Below are 16,986 nucleotides of genomic sequence, written 5' to 3'. Positions count from 1 at the left end.
ATTTTTTCCTCTGATTCAGAAGGCTCTTCGGAAGCAGGGCCATATATTCATTCCCTAGGTATGGCTGCCAGAGGTAACAGACTTCAGTCTATAAACGTCTGATTGCTAACATCTTACATGACGGGGGATGAGAGGCAGACCATGGACTCAGCTTTCTACAGCTTGCTTCTCAGAAATGCTTTTAGAAGTTTTACTTCAGCCTTACACGTAAGCACCCTAAAACCCCTAAAATATCTGGCCAGATTAGTAAATATTTAGAAAGTGGACTTACTACACTTTAATTCCATTGGCTATGTCCCATAAAATTTAGTGAGGTTTTGTGTTTTTCCGGAATTTTACGGGTGACTATTTCAAGACAGGTGTATATATTTACCCTTACAGATTGTGAGACTGGGGAATTGCCTCAGGAAGAGATCCGGTCTAGACCGGGAGAGAACGGAGGGAGTCTGGACATCCCCACATCTCGAACAGAGCTGGGAATGGAGTAGGCTCCAGTGTGGGGGGGCACAGCTTCTGGGTCTGAAAGGGACTATTTGGAGGGTCATCTCCTTTTGTGTTGAGTATCAAAATCAGCACAGACCTTTTAATCAACTAGAATTGCTAGACTACTCTTGGAAACCACAGCTAAAGTTTCTAGGCTCCACCAGAATTAAAGAAAAGTAAGCAAATAAATAAGTGGTCACTTGGAAATGAGAGGATTTGGCACCATTGTGACCCGGGGGGAAAAAATAAAAGCTTATGTGTAAATGGGATTCTGGGCAAGTAACCACATGGTGTTGTGCAGAAGGGAATTTGGCAAGGCAGCTGGCCCTGGCCAGACGCCCTTCTCCCAGAGGCAGGGCCAGCCCAGGCCCTTCAAGTCAGCTTCTGTTATCTGGCCCTGGAAAGCCTTAAAAAAGCTGCTTACCCTGATTTCTCCAAACATAAAACTGGGGCAGTGGGATTTGCCATTTCTGTGTAGCCTAGGCCTGTGGTGAGGATTAATTAGTGTTTTTCAAGTGCTGTGGGTTCGGTTTGGTTTATTTATTTTCTCAGGATGAAAGCCAGTACACCAGCACCGAGTGTTAACAGTGAAGGTTTGATGTGTGTTACTCGAGATGCACTATGTGAAGTGGAGTGGATGGGATACGAGGCTTGTGGGACTGCCTTCAGCATCAAAAAGGCCACATTTCCAAACACGTTTTAGTACGCCTCAAAGTGAGGGAGGCAGAATAAAAGCCTTTGAAAATTAAAAGGGAGAACAGTTATCTGTGTTTAGGCTCTGTGATTGAGGGCATGCACCAACCAACACCAAGGAAAATTTGATGAGCCGCTCAAGACAAATATTGGCAGCTAGAGAAGATGCAAAGTTCAGCTAACCTTAGTGACTGGCTGTAAAATGAGCTCCTATATTTGATAAAGAGAAAGAACTGCAACTCAGGCAGTGGGGCATCAGGGCTGGCAGGTGTGGAGAAAGCTGTCGTGCCGGCGTCTCTGGCCCAGGACAGGTGGGCAGAAGGAATGAGAACTCTGGGACGGCCCCACTCCCACTCACTAAGAACCCAGCAGCTTTCCGGATAGGACAGTCTCACAGGAACCCTCTGAACTGATTTTTAAAAATAAATCTTTTTTTTTTTTTTTTACTTATGTGCAGGTTCCAGGTCTCTTGTTTATTAGCAGTGTGTGACCTAGTGCCTCAGTTTCTCCATCTGGATTATAAAGTGGGTGGATGGACTGACTGCCAAGGTGCCTTCCAGCCTCTGGTATTCCATGCAATGATGAGCAACCTCATGGAGAGTCGGTGGACCTCGTGCATCTCACCTAACATTTTGTATTCTATTCACTATCTCATTTCAGGATGAAAGACAGAAAGTCGCCCCCATGTTACTACTTCTCAAATATGCCCAGAAAGAAATAAAAATGCTTTGAAAATAATGTATAATATTATTGCTCTTGCTAGGTTTATTCTAATTAAATGACTGGATGATAATCAACTTAAATGACTAATTTATTAGCACGCATTCTTTCAGTAGGTGTAAATCTCCTATCCATAAGGCACTGAGAGAGCTAGACAGATGAAATCTTGCCCTCTTCGGGGCTATGGCTCTGGACGGGGAAAAGACATGAACATAAATAACTGCAACATGAGGTCGCAAGAGCTCTGCGTCCCAGGATGCTCCCGAGAAACTCAAGGGACTCAGGTTTGGAGGGACCAGGGAGGGCTGCATGGAGGAGTAGGGATGTGAACTGGTCCCTAAAGAAGGAAGCAAAGGAAGATGAGGGTGACTGAAAGAGGACATTGCAACGGTGCCCAGGGGTCGTTTCAGCTACTGTGAGGATTGCAGGAGGCAGCTAAGGAGCCTGCACATGGCTGTGGGCAGTTGGGAACCACGGACAGCCGTCCAGCAGGAAAGTGAGAGGCTGTGTGCGCGCCCTCTTCCAGACCAGTTTCTCACAAAGCTTAAAGCCTATCTATCTCCAGCACCCACGACAGTACCAGCATGTGGTGGGCAGTCACTGTCTACTGAAGAAGAAATCTCAGAAATGGCAGCCAAACGTCTGGAAGTGGATTTGAATGTTGTTCTAAAGAGGAAACAGGGAGCAGCTCCAAGCATGCCAATCTGGACGGCTCTGGGACCTTGAGTACAGATTTGGCAATTTTACCCCAGAAAATGCATGTGCGAGAGAGGAGAGGGAGGGAAGACTGTTCCTTCACCCTGTAATCAAGAGCAGAAATAACATCTCATTATAACCTTTAAAGAGAAGAGGCCCTTTAAGTGAAACAGTAAGAGAGCTGTACAGAATCACTTTGAAGACTGGGCCTTTGGTGGGGTGGAAAACGCTAACATCTGTCAGTGCCCTTCATCTATAATCAAGCTTCCACCAGGAGAATCCAAGTGCTCTCTATGCGTGCACGTGTGGCAGGTACGCACGATCTGTTACACAACTGGACATACATGAGAATTCTAACGATGCACGGAATGCCACCTCTGGCTTCCGAGGTGACTTGTGGTCATAGACCAAGCAGGGTCATCACCTCAGAACAGATCAAGCCGGGGGCCTGCAGGATGGGTGTGTGTATTGTCTCTGTGGCAGACTAATGCCTTTGAAAGGATCTCTCCTCCTGGCCTGAGGCACGCTGGGTAGAACCAAGGGGAGACAGTGGGGTTGGGGCTGAAGCTTCTCGGAACCACGGAGGGCTGAACTCACACCTGCAGGATCTGGGGCCTCGCCTGAGATCCCAGTGGCTCCCCACCCTCTTGGACGTTTCTAGGCTTCCCCACAATCAGCTTAAAAGGCACCATCTCCTCCCCTGGGCTCTCTGATGGCCTCCTCCACGGCCCACCCTGTACTACAGGAGAGAGCCATGGAGTTTAGGTCAGCCGGCTAGAAAGAAATACTTTAAAGACATGGGGGAATAAGTAATTCCCAGGATCTATTCTTAGAAAGAAGGACGGAAGAGAAAAAGGTACTATCTGAACAGAGACCAAAACATGTCCGTCCAAGGTTACCCCAGAACAAAGGCTCTGAAGATGAATCAAGTTTCCTCAAAGGGCCCAGGAAGGCAATTCTAGCCCACACGTCTGACACTGGTCATGCAGGCCGGGGCAGGAGATAAAGGTGGAGCCAGACCTGGGGCACTGAGAGGAGAAGTGACCAAGGAAACAAAGAATGGAACTTGCCAGGAAGGCAGGAGTGGGCGCAGAGCAGGGAGAAGAGCAAGAGGCGGCGCCCTGGACTCAGGGGAAGTCAGGCTGGGCTGAGCCCAGAGGCAGGGGCTTTATAAATGTCAGTTTGTCTATCCAGGAGGTCTGGGGAAAAGAATGAGGAAGGCCGGGGAAAATCCCACAACCTCTCTTCTGGCTGAAATTTTCAATGCAGAGGAAGGGTGACAGTGGGCACTTATAAGCTGGAGAAGTAGTTTCAAATATCTGTATATGATAATATCCATTAAAGTTAAGAAGTGGCTTGTGACCATTAAGTTATTTTTTAGATAGGCACCAAAGGTAGGATGCAGTTTCAGGGTTTAAGACGAGAATGTAAACTGCCACCTGGAGGTACTTTTAGGTTCAGGAAAGGACAAAAGACAATGAGATAAGGACTTTAACCTGTTGATCTATTCATCATTCATTAAAAAATATTTATTGAGAACTTGGTATGATGGTAGGTTCTGTGCTATGCTGGGGATATGGCAATAAATGAAAAAGAAAAAGCTACAGACCTTGTCTTTATGAGTTTCTATGCTTCTTTTTTTGGAGGGTTTTACATTTTTATTTATATCTTATTTTTTAAATTGTGCTAAAATACATATAACACAAAATTTACCATTTTAACCAGTTTTAAGTACATGGTTCAGTGGCCTTAAATACGTTCATAATGTCGTGCTACCATTCCCACTACCCATCTCCAGAACTCTTTTCATCTTGCAAAACTGAAACTCTATCACCACTAAACACTGACCTCCCCTTACCCCCTCCTCCAGCCCCTCACAACCACTATTCTACTGTCTGTCTCTATGAATCTGACTACTCTGGGTACCTCCTATAAGGGGAACCATACAACATTTGTCTTTTTGTGACTGGCTCATTTCACCTAGTATAATGTCCTTAAATTTCATCCATGTTGTAGCATGTGTCAGAATTTCCGACCTTTTTAAGGATGAATAATATTCCCTTGTATGTATGCACCCCATTTTGTTTATCCATTCATCTGTTGATGTACCATTTTATGTTCCCACCAATAGTGCACAGGGGTTCCAGTTTCTCCACATCCTCACCAATACTTGTTACCTACCTTCCTTCCTTCCATTCTTCCCTTTCTTCATTCTTTATTTCTTTTGATAGTAGCCATCCTAATGGGTGTGATCGATGGTTCTTTGAGACATCTTTATGCTTTACTGTAGGATTTCCTGATCTATGGGTGATCCTGTGTCTCTGGTGTGTGTACCAGTCTTTTGGGAGTATTTTTACTATTAGTACCCAAGCCACAACCTATCAAGAGTATGTAGCCATGAAAAATACCCTAACTGCACCAACAGAAAGGGCCTCTAGGGGTGTCCTATACTCTTGGAATAAAAGGAAGGAGGTATAGCTGCTAGAACCCAAGAGGCCAGCTTCTGAGGGGATCTGGTACTACTGAGAAGGCAGGGCTTCCCTGGGAAACATCTAATGCCTGTTCCTACGGCTCGTGATAGGAGGAGACATTGGTCCACAAGCCCCAACAAGACCCGCGAAAAGAGAGCGGGCAGAGGGAAAGCGATGTTTTAGAACAGGGATCAGAAAGGTGGGCAGAATGTAGTAACAACAAAATCATATCACAATTCAAATTACTCTTGTGCCTATAACGTTTCTAACATTTTCACTTGTAGTCATCTATTTACAACCGTGCCTTTGGCTGCATCACTGCTTATAGATGAGTGCACCCCTTTCTAGTGAAGTAAAAAAGGAAAGGCACTGAGTAAGCAGCTTTGCTCCTCTGAGGTTCTATTTATACAGAGACCCACAGAACAGTGAAACTGGAAGGGATTTTAGAAATCATTTAATTCAACCTTCACAGAGGAGGAAACGGATGAAGTGGCTTTTGGGAAGGTGGAGGTGGAACAGTACCCACTTCTGCTGTGAGTAAGTACAAATAACCCGGGAAGTGCTGGAGCCAGAAACCAGAGAAACGTTTCTGTGATAACCTTGACTCAACAGTCAATCCTTAATTTTCACCCTGGGTTGGCTGTTCTCTGATTTTATTCCACAAAAGCCTCTAGAACATATTCATAAAACATATTATATGAGTATGATTTGCAGACTTGGTTGTTCTATAAACACATATTTTCTTATAGCTGGATTTGACTTTTTCCCCACAAATTAATTGCACAGAAAAGGAAATGGGCTTGTATCATCATCCTACAAAGAAGCAGGCCCCCAAAGATAGCTCTCCTTTTTTCAACTTCTCCCGCACAGTGGATTGAAATGAATATAAAAACTGGGTAGAAAAGGCCCAGTGTTGCCACGTATGTGGAGGAGGGGGCACTTGGCTACCCTTAGGCACAGACAGGAGAGAATGCCCTGTTTTTGTGGACCAACAGTGAAATTGGTTCTGTGTCAATGCCAGGGCCTGACAATGTCCCTCACTAAACACAGAGTCAGAGCAAGAGTCCCAAGCAGGCCGGGAAGGCCAATAGGAAGGCTGGGAGAGGGCTTCGAGGATGCGGGGAGGAGCGGCAGAAGGCCAGAAGGCGTCCCTGAATTTGTGACAGAAGTAAAGGGGCTTAGTAAGTCCATCACTTAATATGTGGGAAACTGAGTCCAAGAAAAGTGAAGGGACTTGTTTAAGCCCTTACAATCTACGGGTGGCAAAACTAAGACGAATCTCTATTCTGATTGCCGTACCCTAACTTTCATGCTGGAGACCCCTTTTGCCTGTGCTGTTCTTTTGCTAGGAGCAGTTCAGGGAAGACAGCAAGTCACAGCAGGTTATACTGAGAGCCCTGCAGCAAGCAGTGCTACGGCCGGTTACACAGGAATATAGCTCTCGAGCTCCCATCTCTGATCCAAGACAAAGTACAGCTCAGTGAGTGAAGGGGTTAAAGGCTTTTCATCTATAGATGGAACACAGCAGGTAAAGAGAGTTTACAACCTTTATAATGTGGACAGCATATTTAGCACATTCCTGGCTGCTATACTGAGTTTTGCAGTGCATTATGTTACTCAGATGTTTTAAAAACCATTCCTGCTTTCCCTCAATTCCCTTCTGGTCACCCTGAGAGATTCTGATATGAGTGACCCCTTGTTAAGAGTCACTGCTCTAGAGCCAGCCCTGATTGCCTAGTGGTTAAGGTTTGGTGCACTCTACCCTGGCAGCCAGAGTTCAGTTCCCAGGTGTAGAAGCACACTGCTTGTCTGTCAGTAGCCATGCTGTGGCGGGGGCTCACAGAGAAGAACTAGAAGGACTTATAACCAGAATATACAACTATGCACTGGGGCTTTGGGGAAGAAAAAAAAAACAGAGAGGAAGATTGGCAACAGATGTTAGCTCAGGGCAAAGCTTTCCCAGCAAAAAACAAAGAATCAGTGCTCTAGTGAGCCACAGACTGGAATGTGTCATATCCTATAGGTGTGCTGGGGCAGGGTGGACAAAAGTGTAAAAACCATTGATATAGCTCCACAGTAACTAGTCACAAGTCTGTGATCCTCTTACACAGCTGATCAAATCATTTCCTAGCACCTTCTAGAACAATCCTTCTAGACTAATAGAAATGCAATGTAAATTACATATGTAAATTAAAATTTTCTATTAGTCACATTTAAAAAGGAAAAAAGCAAATTAATATTAATTTATTTAACCCAATATTTCCAAAGTATTGCCATTTCAAAAATAAATAAATATATATATATATATATATATTTTATATTTTTCATGCTAAGTCTTCAAAATCTGTTTTTTTTTTTAAAGATTTTATTTTTCCTTTTTCTCCCCAAAGCACCCCTGGTACATAGTTGTATATTTTTAGTTTTGGGTCCTTCTAGTTGTAGCATGTGGGACACCTCCTCAGCATGGCCTGATGAGCGGTGCCATGTCTGCACCTAGGATCCGAACTTAACCACTCGGCCACGGGGCTGGCTCCTCTGATGTGTATTTTACACTGACAGCACATCTCAATCCACAATCAGCCACATTTCAAGTGCTCAACAGCCACATATAGCTAGTGGCTACCATACTGGACATGTTACTACCCTCGCCTCTCCCACTGACATAAGTTTGCTCCAATAGAAATAGAAATTTCTCCATATTGTAGCCATTCCTACCCATGTGAGGCCCCTTTCTTTCCAGGTCTAATGCTTCTACTTCGGTCTTTATTCCATCTCAACTCTCCTCCAACCGTCCATTCAGTCATCAAGTTATCACTACTGAGTGCCTACCAAGTGCTGGGTATTTGTGTTAACTGATGAGGCTGAAAAGATAAATCAGACATAGACCCTGACTTCCAAGAGCTTTCAGCTTAGTGGGAAAGGAAGGCACGTACAAGAGAGTTTGATGAATGCTACACACAAAGGGATGCACAGAGCAGGAATGACTGCTTCTCTGGGGCTTGGGCTTCTGGGAAGCATTTGCAAAGATAGGAAATTTGGGCTGGGTTTTAAGGGCTGTGAAAAAATTGTGGAGAGGCAGAGAAAGGTGTTTCAGGCATAGGGAACAGCATATTCAAGACCTAAGTATGAAGATCTGCATGCTTGGAAGTGGAAGGGTCCAGGAGGACGAGAAGATGGCAAGGAGTGAGGCTGGCGAGGTGAGTGGGGCCTCGACTGCCTGATGACACACTCACAATTACTGTGGGGTCATTCTCTGAGCAGGGAAATCTTGTGGCGGGTTATAGCACAGATTGGAGAGGACCAAGAAGCAAGGAGAGCCTGAACAAAGAGGGTCTCGGTACGTCTAGAAAGGAGGGGATATGAGCACTCAAGTGAGTGAAAGGAATGTCTGAGCACTCTTGTCTGAAGACAGTCTCAAGATGAGGCATTATGATGGAAGCTGGGCAAACAGTTAAGGCTTTCCAGACCCAAACTCACTATGCTAGTAGCTGTAGGACCACTAGCATTGAATTTATACAGGACTACTACAACCTGTGGTAATCTAAATGCCCTCTTTCCCTGCAGGAATTAATAGGGCTCCCTATGAGTTAATTTAGGCAGCAGGTAGAATCAAGCTAAATTATTTCCAGGATTGCTAAGTGAGTCACGCCTGTGAAATGCAGCAGGTGCTGGGGAGCACCTGGGCAGCTTGATATGATGGCTCATTTGACCTTGAGTTTTCTTTTTTTTTTTTAAAGATTTTATTTTTTCCTTTTTCTCCCCAAAGCCCCCCGGTACATAGTTGTGTATTCTTCGTTGTGGGTTCTTCTAGTTGTGGCATGTGGGACGCTGCCTCAGCGTGGTCTGACGAGCAGTGCCATGTCCGCGCCCAGGATTCGAACCGACGAAGCACTGGGCCGCCTGCAGCGGAGCGCGCGAACTTAACCACTCGGCCACGGGGCCAGCCCCTGACCTTGAGTTTTCTGAAGATAGTTGTGGAGCTCTCAGGTAAGAAGAGAGCAACAAGAACATGACATTTACAGCTGGAAGGAGCCTCTGAGATCCCACGGGTTCTCCTTTTATAGATGGGAAAGCTGAGACATGGAGAGTGAAATGGCTTCAAGGTCATATAGCCTGTAAGTGGCAAAGCCAAGAAGAGAATTCACCCTTTGTGGCACCAAAGCCACAGTGAGAATGGTACAACAGATGCCACGGAGAACTATTTACCTTTATAGCAAACTCAAGTAGAAAAAGAGAAAGTTAGGCTGGAGACACAGTAAGTAATAAAACTGTCTTTGTGAGCCCAAGAGATTTAGTTCAGTAGCAATAAACGAGGTACTCACATGGTGAATCATCTACAAAGTTTGGGTCGATGTTATGTAGCAGCTCCACTCTGGGGGATGGGCTTCCTTCACTAGAAAAGAATTTTTTAGGAAATGTTAATTTCCTCTCTAAAACGGGTAAGAATTATTTTAATACTTCCTTTCCTCGTGCTTACAGGAAATAAACCCGCCAGTTAAAAACTTTATCATGAATTCAGAGGTCTCCAAAATTTGTGGTTGGTGCATCTTCAAGTAGCCATCATTTGTCTACATAACAATGACTAAACACTTACATAAGAACTTCAGTGTCAAGCCTATGACCATTTAAAAAAATGACTCCTCTGACCCCTTGGAATAAATAATGTGGCTGCTGTATTTAAACATGACCATTGTCTACAGCAGGGAAATGAGAACTCAAGTCATCCTGTGTAGACTCCATACTGAACACCCACAGGGAAATGAAGAAAGAGCCTCTGTCAAGATGGCCGCACCAATATTACAGGTACAACATGCCTTTTAAATATTAGCCTACATGAGAAAAATTAATGCCTTCCATATCCAAATTTGCAACATGGAACTTCTATTTAATACAAATACATGTGAAATAACTACACCTCTTTAAGATTTTTGTAAAGCATACACGCAAATACAATCACAACCTACATTAGTGCTGAAAAGAAACGGGGAGATCACTTAGTCCAACCCTCACATTACAAATGAGGAAGGCACATGGTAACTTATTGGCCAAATGCTGAGTTGTGTGATTCTCAAAATACGTGTTCTTAAAAAATCGGGAGCATAAACACCATCAGATGTGTGTGGGCGTCCACGAAGTACCAGGTCATTTTGCCGGTATAGACTCAGCCTTATGGAAGAAGTCGTTAGACATAATTCTAATTGTTGGGAGAATCCTGAGGATTACTTGATAAGCCAATAAAAGGTTGCAAAGTACTCTTAACACCATTAGAGTTGTACACATCTGAATAAGCAATAAGGTCCCTGATGTAATCAAGAGGCCATGTTTTCAGTGACCCAATATCAACAGCCCAAACTCACAGCAAGTTGTCTACAGCAGTGGTTTGGGACTTTAAGGACTAAAAAATTTCAAAAACTCTGGGCTGTGACTGGCAACGTTGTATTTGCCAAGTAAGGAAATGTTAAAATAAAATAAAATTAATTTATTAAAAACAAAACCAAAGGGGCCAGCCTGGTGGCTCAATGGTTAAGTGTGCACATTCCACTTTGGGGGCCTGGGGTTCACCGGTTTGGATCCCAGGTGTGCAACTACGCACTGCTTCGCAAGCCATGCTGTGGTAGGCATCCCACATATAAAGTAGAGGAAGATGGGCATGGATGTTGGCTCAGGGCCAGTCTTCCTCAGCAAAAAGAGGAGGACTGGTGGCAGATGTTAGCTCAGAGCTAATCTTCCTCAAAACAAAACAAAACTTCAACCACCATCACCACTATTTTATAAATAAAGGTAACTTTAAAGCCAAAAAAGTACAAAGAACACAATCTCAGAATGAGAGTCCTTTAAATTGAATATATTTAACTTTAGTTATTCTATAACATTTCCTTGTTCCTCTGTACTCCATAAAATAAATTAACTGGAGAGTGGGAGGGAAATACACAGGGATACCTGTAGTCTTGAGGTCAGCATTGTGGGGGCAGGGAACAGATTTCCCAGGACTCTTCTCATTTTCTTCCTGAGGCACTTAACTAACTACCTGAATATCCTGGAGACTGTCAACCAGTCCAAAATGACAGGAACTAGAGTTTGATCCCAGAAGCTCTGAATGCAAGTAGGGGTGATGAGCAAAGAGAATGGTGAGAAAATCCGAACAGAATGATGATGATGATGTCTAATTTGGGGGGTTGAAAACAAGCAAATACAGGGGCTGGCCCAGTGGTGTAGTGGTTAAGTTTGCGTGCTCCACTTCAGCGGCCCAGGGTTTGTGGGTTTGGATCCTGGGCGTATGTGGACCTACATAGCACTCATCAAGCCATGCTGTGGCAGTGTCCCATATACAAAGTAAAGGAAGATTGGCATGGATGTTAGCTTGGGGTCAATCTTCCTCACAAAAAATAAACAACAAATAGAGTCAAAATCTGGATAATAATAGCAGGTAAGTCAGGAGGGCAAATCAGAATGAAAGGATTTTAAAATCTTTGTATTGTTCAGAAGAAGGTAAAGCTGTTGCTTAAATTTAGATTTAGCTAAGTAAAATTTGCATGTTAAATTTTTAAGATAATTGAAAAGCAAACATAGAATTTTTTTGGACTATAGAAAAACAAAACAAAATTCATTCAACTCAAAACAAGAAAGAAGGTGGGGGAACCCAAAAATTTCAAGGTGAAGATATTAATACCTAACTACTCATCTTTAAAAGAAGAGTTCACTGGAATACCCCAAAGCATTAGGCAGAGCTAAATAAAAGATATTTTTCTCATAATGTTGAGACAGAGTTTATCTGTATATTATGCATTCATTTCATTTTTCCATTATTCAGAAGAGCCACAGATATTTCAAAATAAGGAAACTTAATAAGATGAGATGGCATTTTGAACACCAAAGGTTGTGAGTAATCCCAGTGATGAATTATTTGCTGGGAAGAAATCTTCACAGGCAGAATCATCATGATGCAAAGAGCAGCAAACCAAACCAAACCAAACCCAACCCATCCTCTTAAGTCAAGTATGTTGTAACGCTGCTTTAAAAAATGTCCTAGTCAGAATATTTTGATAATGATGTGGTTAGAGATATGAGACAAGAAAACACAATACGTGACAAGTGACTAAAACAATGACCAAACATGCTTAGGGACTTCAAGTTATTAAATAAACCAAGAAAACCAAATGTACATTTAAGTGAACTGAATAAAATACCATAAATCTTGGGTTACCCCACCTCAAAATATAAAAAGTTGTTAAAATCTCTAGACAAGCTCATGTGCCAATTCCCTGGGCCTAGTCCTTTAGAAAATGATGGACTTTAGAAATATCTCTGGGTGGATTTTTTAAAAAGATGCACACATACATGGGAAGGAAAGATGGTAATAGTGAAAATATGGAAAAATATGCGCCAAATTGTTAACTAGTTGGGTGAAGCTATAGAGATCTTTCACTTTCTATAACAGGCATGTATTATTATTGCAATCAGGAAAAATTTAAATTTTTTTGAGTAGTTTATAATTTATGGAAATTTCTAAGCTCCCACAAACACAATATTGAAAAGTATAACAAGGAGAAAACTCAGATATTTTACAGTTTAAGAGTTTAAAGACAGGAAAACTACCTATAACTACAATGTACATGCAGTATTTCAATGCATTAGTTAATCTTTGGAATTTAATCATATTATACCCTATGATAAGCTATCACAATAACTGATCATGTAATTTCTCTCTCCAGAGTCTAGAAATTTCCCTGTATGTCAAAGAACAGGATTGCCTTTACCAAAATGTAGAAAACACAGTAATGGGTTTAAGGTCACTAGGTCCTGAAGGCTCACCACTGAAGTCATTTCTTTCCATTTCAGCAGAGGGTGCAGGCTCTCAGTGCCTGGGATGGAGGGGAGGAGAGGACGGTGAGGGGACAGGAGGGGAGGAAGACATGCAATCCCTATTAAAATTCCAATGGTGGTTTTCACAGAAATATAACAAACAACCCTAAAATTTGTATGGAACCACAAAAGACCCCAAATAGCCAAAACAGTCTTGAGAAAGAAGAGCAAAGCTGGAGGCATCATGCTCCCTGATTTCAAACTATATCACAAAGCTGAAGTCATCAAAACAGCACGGTACTGGCATAAAAACAGATACACAGCTCAATGGAACACAATAAGGAGCCCAGAAATAAACCCACACATATATGGCCAATTAATGTATGACAAAGGAGCCAAGAATATACAATGGGGAAAGGACAGTCTCTTCAATAAATGGTGTTGGAAAACTGGGCAGTCACACGCAAAAGAATGAAACTGGACACTATCTTACACCATACACAAAAATCAACTGAAAATGAATTAAAGATTTGAATGTAAGACCCAAAAACATAAAACCCCTAGAAGAAAACACAGGCAGTAAGCTTCTTGACATCAGTCTTGGTAATGATTTTTCGGATCTGACACCAAAATCCAAGGCAACAAAAGCAAAAATAAACAAGTGAGGCTACATCAAACTAAAAAGCCTCTGCACAGTAAAGGAAACCACCAACAAAATGAAAAAGCAACCTACCAAATGAGAGAAAATATTTGCAAATCATTTATCTGATAAGGGGCTAATATCCAAAATATATAAAGAACACATACAACTCAATAGCAAAAAAAAATCTGATTAAAAAAATGGGCAAAGGATCTGAATAGACATTTTTCCAAAGAAGACATGCAAACAGACAACAGGTATAAGAAACGGTGCTCAACATCACTAATCATCAGGGAAATGCAAATCAAAACCACAATGAGATATCACCTCATACCTGTTAGAACGACTATTATAAAAAAGTCAAGAAATAACAAGTGCTAATTGAGGATGTAGAGAAAAGGGGACCCTTGTGCACTGTTGGTAGGAATGTAAATTAGTGCAGTCACTATGGAAAATAGTATGGAACTTCCTCAAAAGGTTAAAAATAGAAATACCATGTGATCCAGCAATTCCACTTCTGGGTATTTACTCAAAGAAAATGAAAACACTAACTTGAAAAGATATATATACTCTCATGTTCATTGCAGCATTATTTACAATAGCCAAGATATGGAAACAATCTAAGTGTTCATTGATGGATGAATGGATAAAGAACATGTGTTCTCTCTCTGTATATACAAGGGAATATTATTCAGCCAGAAAAAAGAATGAAATCTTGCCATTTGCGACAATATGGATGGACTTTGACAGCATTATGCTAAGTGAAATAAGTCAGGCAGAGCAAGACAAATACCATATGATCTCACTTTTGTGTACAATCTAAAAAAACAAACAAGCCCCTCCCCCCCCCCAAAGAAAACATGAGCTCATAGATACAGAGAACAGATTGGTGGTTGACAGAGGTGAAGGGTCGGGGTCGAAATGGGTGAAGAGGGTCGAAAGGTACAAACTTCCACCTATAAAATAAATACGGCCTGGGGATGTAACGTACAGCATGGTGACTATCATTAACAACACTGTATTGCGTAATTGAAAGTTGCTAAGAGAGTAGCTCTTAAAAGTTTCATCACAAGAAGAAAAACCTTTTTGTAACTGATGATAGCGGATGTTAACTAGACTTACTGTGGTGATCATTTCACAATATATACAAACGTCGGATCATTACGCATGTTCCTCTATCCTTATGTTAAAAACAAAATAAATTTTATTTTTAACCATCTTTTCTTCCCTTCACCATTAAATGTCGCCAAACAGTATTTTTACACTAATTATTCTCACTTTGCCTCACATTAGAATCACCTGGGGAGCTTTTAAAATCCAGATGCTCAGGCTGCACCTCATACCAGAAGATTACCAGGGATGGACCCAGGCACCAGCACTTTTTTGAATTCCTAGGTGATTCCAATGTGCAGCCAAGACTGCAAACCACCGCTCCAGCGCAGCACTTCTTCAACTTTAACATACATATAGATCACTTAGGATCTTGTTAAACTCTGGATTCTGATTTTTTAGAACTCGTGGGGCCCAGGAATCGGCATTTCTAACAGGTTCCCAGGTGATACTGTTGCTACTGGTCTGAGAACCACACTTTGAGTGGCAAGATTCGAGGAAGTCTCCTGGAGTCCTCTCACGTGGGATCTGAACTCTTTTGGAGTTTCCTAAATTAGAATCTCACTTAGATTAGAGATGATTCTAGAGCAATGATTCTCAGCCTTGGCTACTCAATGCAATCACTCGGGGAAACTTAAAAAATAATGATGCTTGGGTTTCACCACAAGAGAGTGATGTTGTTGATCTGGAGTTCAGCCTGGACATAAAGATTTATAAAAGTATGCAAGCTGATTTTTTAAAAATTAGTTTTATTGAAATATAATTTACAAACCATACAATTCACCCATTTAAAGTGTACAGTTAAATTTTTTGGTATATTCACTAGTATAGTACTAGTATACTTAGTATATTCAGAGTTGCACAACACAGTCTAATTTTAAAATATTTTGTCCCCCACTAAAAGAAATCCTGTACCCATTAGCAGTTACTGCTGATTCTCTACCCCCTCTCCCAGCCCTAGGCCGTCACTATTCTGTCTCTATAGATTTGCCTATTCTGGACACTTCATATAAATAGAATCATACACTATGAAGCCTTTGTTACTATCTTCTTTCACTTAGCATAATGTTTTCAAGATTCATCTATGTTGTAGCATGTATCTTCGTGTGGCCGAATAATATTTAATTGTAGGATATACCACATTTTCTTTATCCAGTCATCAGTTGACAGACATTTGAGTTGTTTCCATTTTTCGGCTATTATAAATAACGCTTTTATGAATTTCACGTACAAGTTTTTGTGCAGACATTTGTTTTCATTTCTCTTGGGTACACACGTAGGCGTGGACTTGCTAGGTCATATGGTAACTCTATATTTCACCTTTTAAGGACCTGCTAAATTGTTTTCCAAAGCAGCTGCACCATTTTACAAACTCACCAGCAATGTATGAGCATTCCAATTTCTCCACATCCTCATTATCACTTATTAATGTCTGTCTTTTTTGTTATAGCCATCCTAGTTGATATGAAGTGGTATCTCATTGCGGTTTTTCGGGTTTCCTTTTTTGTGAGGAATATTGGCCCTGAGCTAACATCCATTGCTAATCCTCCTATCTTTGCTTGAGGAAGAACATCTCTGAGCTAACATCTGTGTCAATCTTTCTCTATTTTGTATGTGGGACACCACACAGCATGGCTTGATGAGCACTGTGTACATTTGTACCCAGGATCCAAACCTGCAAACCCCAGGATGCCAAAGCCGAACACTCGAACTTAATCACTGCACCACCGGGCCGGCCCCCTCACTGGGGTTTTGATTTTTTTTTCCTTTTTCTCCCCAAAGCCCCCCAGTACATAGTTGTATATTCTTCGTTGTGGGTCCTTCTAGTTGTGGCATGTGGGACGCTGCCTCAGCATGGCTTGATGAGCAGTGCCACGTCCGCACCCAGGATTCGAACCAACAAAACACTGGGCCGCCTGCAGCAGAGCGCGCGAACTTAACCACTCAGCCACGGGGCCAGCACCTGGGGTTTTGATTTACATTTTCCAAATGACTAATGATGTTGAGCATCTTTTCACGTGCATATTGATCATTTGTATATTTTCTTTGGAGAAATGTCTATTCAGATCCTTTGCTCATTTTTTAAATTGGGTTATTTGTCATTTTATGATTGAGTTGCAAGAGTTCTTTATATATGTTGGATGCAAATGCCTTATCAAATACATTGTTAACATTTTCTCCAATTCTGTGGGTTGTGTTTTTGCTTTCTTGATGGTATCATCTGCAGAACAAAAGTTTAAAATTTTGATGTAGTTCAACTTACCTATTTTTTCTTTCACGGCTTTTGGTATTTTAGCTAAGAAATCGCTGCCTAACCCAAGGTCACAAAGATTTACTCCTATGTTTTCTTCTAAGACTGTTATAGTTTTA

General features: G+C 41.9%; 1 protein-coding gene across 1 annotated transcript in view; it reads right to left on the bottom strand.

Moving 5' to 3' along the window:
• The window catches only part of ARSB (arylsulfatase B), a 167,307-nt gene that overhangs the window by 58,299 nt on the left and 92,022 nt on the right, over positions 1-16,986 (bottom strand). The window contains exon 6 of the mRNA XM_023618116.2: positions 9,386-9,456. Coding sequence (XP_023473884.1) covers positions 9,386-9,456 — 71 coding nt within the window. The remainder of the gene's footprint in view (positions 1-9,385; positions 9,457-16,986) is intronic.

The sequence above is a fragment of the Equus caballus genome, chromosome 14 (assembly GCF_041296265.1).
Source record: "Equus caballus isolate H_3958 breed thoroughbred chromosome 14, TB-T2T, whole genome shotgun sequence".
In the NCBI taxonomy this organism is placed as follows: domain Eukaryota; kingdom Metazoa; phylum Chordata; class Mammalia; order Perissodactyla; family Equidae; genus Equus; species Equus caballus.
Note: the sequence above shows the minus strand (reverse complement) of the source record. Positions and strands in the feature narration are given on the sequence as shown.